The sequence below is a fragment of the Eucyclogobius newberryi genome, unplaced genomic scaffold (assembly GCF_026437365.1).
Source record: "Eucyclogobius newberryi isolate DKJ021-1_F unplaced genomic scaffold, fEucNew1.0.hap1 SCAF_2, whole genome shotgun sequence".
Taxonomy (NCBI): Eukaryota; Metazoa; Chordata; class Actinopteri; order Gobiiformes; family Gobiidae; genus Eucyclogobius; species Eucyclogobius newberryi.
In genome coordinates, this window is record NW_027315834.1 from 34,141,005 (window position 1) to 34,147,481 (window position 6,477).

Consider the following 6,477-nt stretch of genomic DNA (forward strand, 5'->3'; position numbering starts at 1 on the left):
AATGATTCCATTGTTGGCAATTTGCTAATTCCAATTATTCAAATGGTAATTACAGTTAAAGCGTAATTTATTCAAAGTTCAATGTCTTTCAAACTGAAGTTGTTTCCATTCAACACGTCTTGAAGCTGTAAGTACAGGACCTGTGCTAATTTCACAGTTCTAATACATTCAAACATGTGTGATTTGTTGTTGGTTGTTGTAATATTACTTTAATATCAGAGTCACATTCTGTAACATTAATATAAATATCAAATTAATGATATAAAGTTAATTAACAATTTCAGGGATGTCTTAGCAAAAGTAGAAAGCAAATGGTATTCGTTGACACGTCACTTTTGTGTATTTTAAGTTCCAGTTGTTTTCTTGATATAATGCGTATTGAAATAAATATTTGCACCACACAAACATAATAACTTAAACCCAATTATGTATAAAATAACTACAAAAAGACCCTATAGCACAGCTTTTCCAAACCTAAGATGTAGCTTTGAACAAATACATCCTCCCGTTCCCTTCATTAGCATGAGACTTCCTGACATCATAATAGCGGTCAAAGAACAGTGTGCTGCAGCTACTTGTCACACTAATATAATCAGTGGGACGCTAATGTGACCCTGGGCACAGCAAACAGCTGTGACCTTTGACCCCTGGTCCACTTTCTCGCCATTGATGCTGTGGATTCTTCTGATGTGGAAGGTAAGTGTGAGACTTCTCCTCAGGCATAAAGGCCTTAAAGGGGCTCTCATTTGGGACTAAGTGTAAGTTTCTATGCCGGGATACATCATTAGGGTCTGAACCTGTCTGCAGTCACTCAGTCTGTCCAGAGCTGCAGCCGGGACAGGTGTGGGTCAGGCCGGGACGTCTCCCAGGTGAGTGGCTAATAACGAGGGCCAATGCGGTCGTGTTAGAACGGGCCACGCTGACATAGTATTTCTACTATTTTACATTTTTAGAACAAAATGGAGATGTTGACTCTGATGCTGGTGCTCGTTGCCGTTTATGGACAGTCACTACATGTTTTGCAGGCTGGTGAGTACAGTTAATCACTGTTTAATGAGTAGAGGATTACAGTGGCAGAGTGGTTAGCAAATATGTGTTCATCAGCTTACGGAAAGACAAACCTTATTTATAAATTGATGAACTGTAGTCATGGGTTTGCAGCTTCCTGTTGTTAGCCAACATTTTGAAGCTTCCCCATTCAAAACATTTATTTATTTATGTGTTTTACATTGTTGTTTGCTATGTAATGGTCCGAATTTTTGTTGAATGTTTGGAAACAACATTATACTATATATTCCTGTGGAAGCAACTATAGGCAAAAGTGAAGTGTAAAAGTGCAATTTTAATGGAGAAATTGTAATTAACCACAGAATGTTGCAAAATATGGAAAATCATGGTTTAGCAAATAATACCCACTCAGCAGCATGTGATGTGATGTTGTATTTTACATTATTTGTTCATTTAAAAGGTGATTATGATAAACAGTTATTCAGTAACCGATTTCTGATGATGGCAAATCCAAATTGCAAACTAACTACCATTTCTACCCAGGAAATTCAGCTAGGACATTTGTTCTTTTGATCAATGAAAATGTGTTATGATCTGTTCAATTCACATTCTGCAATTTTGAACATAAGTCATATTACATTAGCCAAATATGGTAATTGATGCATTGTTACATATTTTGTTTAGGACGACTGAAAACGCACTTGACTGAACTGGAAGATGCTCTGTTGGCTGGAAATGAGGAGGAAACGTTCGAGGGCGGACTAAACTTTAACGCCGGCCTGATTCCGGACTTGAAACGTGACAGTAATGAAGCAAGTAAAGCTCAAACCTTTATATTAGGTCAAACCGTGGATAGTTCAGACGAAGACTACGATGAGACCCTGACACAGAGATTAATGCGTGAGGAGGAGGAGAGCATGCTGGTGGCAGGGCTCCATTTTGACAAGAAAACCCAAAGCTCACTCATTCATTCTGACCATAATGTCCAAACTATAGCTCCTCTGTCACCCACACATGCCACACGTGCACCTTTGAGCTCCGCCGTGCTCCTGACCACTCCTGACAGTCCCCTCGCGCCGATCGGTGACGCCAAGTCTGGGGCCTTCCTGGAGCATCTCGTCGCTGAGGTGTCGCTGAGTGCCACGCATAGCTCCACGCTGGAAGCAAACAAAGGACACAGTTTGGTGGATGTGATGATTCATAAAACAGTCAGTGGAGAAAGCATCAAAGGAACAGAAAGTTCAGTTGGACCCGCCGAGAGAGCTTTTACCTACAAGCCAAAAGCAGCCATGTTAAGGTCAAATTCAACAGAGGTTTCAGAGATCACGGCGGGAAAGTCAACTGGAAACGTGAGAAAACCACAAACTAAAGACAGATTGATGATGGCACGGGAGGAAAATGTCACGGCCACATCAAAATCCAACAATAGGACGGCGATAAAGAAGAAGATTGATCCGACACAGAAGGAGATGCAGCATTTTCCATACTTCATGGACAACTACTGCCCTCTCGAGTGTGCCTGCTATGGGAGGTAAACAGAGACTATGAAATGTATTGTTCAAATGACAGTGTAACAAGTATTAATGTTATAAGTAGATCTGGGCCTGTCACCATAAATAATTCTGAATCAAAATATATTGCTACAGATAATAGATAAGATAGTAAAGATAATAACGATAATACAGATGATGAAACCACTATTTGCCATTGACCTAAAAACTCTAAAGTGGGACAATCCCAGTAAACCCTTTTCTAAATGTACAGTATCATTAAAAAAATGCACTAAAACAAACAGAATGAACCAATAATTAGCCCTAAAAGCTACTTATATCACACAAAAATAACAAAGGTCTCCACACAATTGCACAGAAAATGTACACACAATAAATATTTAGGCCCAAAATATATTGTTTCAGGTATAATCTATTGAATAATAAGTCGTTATAGTAGTGACAGTAGACTATAAAATAAGATTTCAACAATTTCAACAAGAACCAGAGCAATATATTGATGAATAGATTTGTCACATTATCTGTTGGAGAAGCATAAATAATACAATACCTATACAACTATCAGTGGTTGTGATGACAAACATAGACACTTTATGGTAAAATGTGTAATATATATATTTTATAATGCGAAAACAATCATTTTCTTTCATTCCAGAGTGGTCCAGTGTTCAGACAAAGGCGTGGACAGAGTTCCTTATGGCATCCCCTACAACTCCCGCTACGTCCTGCTCATGAACAACCACATCGACCGCATCCAGCTGGACCTCCTCAGCGAGTACAGGACCATGGAGTTCCTGGCACTTACCAACAACCGCCTGACAGATGGCGCTATAGAGGGGGCTTTCGAGGGGGTTCCTGCTCTCAAGCGCCTCTACCTGGACACCAACCAGCTTCGAAGTGTGCCCGCCGACCTTCCGATGTCTTTAGAAGAGCTGCGCTTGGACAACAACCGAGTGGAGCTCATGTCCGACGCGGCGTGGAGCCATTGTTCTGGACTTTTAATACTCAGCATGAGCAATAACAGTCTAGGAAATGGTTCAACTTCTTTACCAAGGGCTGTTTTGTCACCTCTGTGCAAGCTGCAAACTCTAAACTTGGATCACAACCAGCTCACATCTGTTCCTCTGGGGTTGCCACTGTCTATCAAAGAGCTGTATCTCAAAGGAAATTGGATAGAGGAGTTCCGCAATGGAGCTTTTAACGGCAGATCCGAACTGGTGGTGTTAGACCTGAGCAAAAACAGACTGACTAACAAGGGTCTCCTCAGGGACTCGCTTCTTAACGCGTCACATCTAGAAAGCTTAAATTTGGAGGGAAACAGGCTGAAACAAATCCCCAAACATCTCCCCGTGTCACTCAAGACTCTGAATCTCGAAGACAATCTCGTAACGTCTGTAAAGAAACGGGCTTTTGGTGCGCTGAAAAGCCTGGAACATCTGGGTTTGGCGAGAAACAAAATATTCAAAGTGGCAGTGGGCGCGTTCAGGACATTGCCGGTGTTGCACCAGTTGGATTTGGGACACAATGCGCTGAGACAGGTCCCGAGGCAGCTGCCCGTGAGTCTTCACTCCGTGGCCCTCACGCACAACCGGATCCAGGCCGTGCCGCGGGACGCCTTCTGCTGGGGCAACGCCACCCTGAGCCAGAGCGGCCTGGTCCGGGTGCAGCTGCAGAACAATCTCATAGACCTGTCCGACATAGACACACAGGCCTTCAGGTGTTTACGGGGTTTCCAGGTGGTGCACTTTTACTGAGAATGGAAATACCAAAATGATCGGATGTAACTGTATTTATTTTATGTTATAGATTCAAAAGGCAAACGTTTGAGTGAAATGCTTTACGACTGCTGCTTCTAACGCCTTCACTTTGAGATCAAAATGTCACAATTAAAACGCACAATGACGTACTATTAAGCATTGTCAGAAGTATCCCAAATCAGATACAAATTGAAAGTAAAACTAGTATCAAAACTAGATACACATTTGAGCAAGTATCAGTACAAAAAATGATATAAACAGTACAAAATGTGAGCTTTCCAAACCAGTTTCTGAAGGATATTTAGGTTTATCAGCTCTAATTTCAAGACCACACAGTAACACAGAGAAATAACTACAATGTTGTGTTAAAGATTACAGCCTGTTGTGTATAAATGTTTTATTATAATTGTGGTATCAGAATTGTCATGAAATATCAAGCCTATTCCTAAATATTGAAACCGTGTTTGACTTATTTGTATCTATTACACGATTACATGCCAAATGCCAAAAATCTATAATACCGGTAGTAATTATTTACATTACACTAAATAAATCTGTTATTATTGTAACCTATGACCTATGATCAGTGACACATTATTCAACTCTATATGTTATCTCATTTCAGTTCCATTAGTCTGTGGTAGGTACAGGGTTTTTTGTCAGAGATGTTTTAAAACTGATTCGATCCAGCAGGTTTCCAAGAAGGAATCAGTCACACTGCTTTTCCATAAACATAACTCAATCCCCCAAAGACATGACAACACGGACGTCACTGCAGTCCAGGCACTTACCAGAAGCTTTGCTGTTTTACCTAACGAGGGATATTTATGTACATGTTTGCATTGCCAGTGGAAAAGGCAACAGGGTCATGTGACTCAGGATGCAAATGTTGGTTCAGTGTGGCCTTGGCTGTAAAGAGATGGTATAATGTCCGAAACTTATAGGACGGAATATATTCAGGCCAACATAACAAACATTTCTTTCACGATATTCTTAGATAATAAAGCTTTTGAAATCCATACATATGAGAGCGGTCGATGTGTTTCAGTGCCGCACGGCCACTGAAGACACTCATTACCAGAGTCGGGGGGTGGAGAATGTTATCAAATATTATTACTCAAGTAGAAGTAAAAGGTAGAAAGTAAAAAGTAGTCTCCCAAAAAAAAAAAATTCAAGTAAATGTACATTTGGAGAAGCTACTACATGAGTACTACTGAGTAACAGATTGGAGGTAACATGTATTTATGATCTGTAAGTCAATGAAATACTAATAAAAGACTAGACACAAATCATATCTGAAGGTGTATAGAAGCAATGCTAAAATAATTGAATGTTGTGTCTCTATAGTCGATAGTCTGTAGTCTCCTTATATGGAGAATAACCAAAACCTTTCCTCAAGTTCAAAAAAATTGTTAAATAACAAACAAGAAATAAGTCAAAGTAAAATTAAGGTGTCAGAAAACAACTCCTGAGTAAGTGCACAAGACCACCACAAGATGGTAGTAATGTACCGCAAACGCACTTCTCTCCAGCTAAACCCGGACAGTTCCACCACGCGGCTCTGCGTTGGCTTATTTCCACTTGGTAAATACAGGACTGTGTCTATTAACATATCTTATTGACTCTGTGGTTAATTGTACCTCTTGGCCTCTCACCAAAAACACAAAGCAGTAGCTCCTGAAATAAGACAGCAGTGAGTCATATGCACGTTCTACTCAGACGTGAATCTGTGTAAACCATCTTCATCTCTTCTATCATCTCCAAACCACAAATATGAAAAACATACATTTGCATGAATACGCATATTTGTCTTTGGGCATGTGGCAGCCAGAGGGAAATGGGAGAATTAGCCAACGTGGAGGTGTTTTTTCTCTCTCTATTTCTCTCTCTTCTCGGTTTAATAAGCTGAGAGCGAGACGACGTGGCACTGCAGCCCGAACGCGGAAAGAGATGCGCGGGGGGAGACAGAGGGAGACAGAGGGAGACGGAGGGAGACAGAGGGGGGAGACAGAGGGGGGAGACAGAGGGAGACGGAGGGAGACAGAGGGGGGAGACAGAGGGGGGAGACAGAGGGGGACAGAGGGAGACGGAGGGAGACAGAGGGGGGAGACAGAGGGAGACAGAGGGAGACGGAGGGAGACAGAGGGGGGAGACAGAGGGGGGAGACAGAGGGGGACAGAGGGAGACGGAGGGAGACAGAG

At 41.6% G+C, this 6,477-nt stretch overlaps 1 protein-coding gene across 1 annotated transcript; it reads left to right on the forward strand.

The window, feature by feature from the left end:
* Nucleotides 1-2,472: 2,472 nt before the first annotated feature.
* On the forward strand, nucleotides 2,473-4,283 carry LOC140368171 (podocan). The gene is made up of 2 exons (XM_072455090.1): nucleotides 2,473-2,539; nucleotides 3,175-4,283. Exons 1-2 carry the CDS (start codon nucleotides 2,478-2,480, stop codon nucleotides 4,271-4,273), a joined length of 1,161 nt encoding a protein of 386 aa, XP_072311191.1. The 5' UTR covers nucleotides 2,473-2,477; the 3' UTR covers nucleotides 4,274-4,283.
* Nucleotides 4,284-6,477: the final 2,194 nt, after the last annotated feature.

Coding starts and splice junctions, on each gene's coding strand:
- LOC140368171 (XM_072455090.1), top strand. CDS start 2,478: ATGCAGCATTTTCCATACTTCATGGACAACTACTGCCCTCTCGAGTGT. Junction 2,540..3,174: donor GAGTGTGCCTGCTATGGGAG/GTAAACAGAGAC, acceptor CTTTCATTCCAG/AGTGGTCCAGTGTTCAGACA.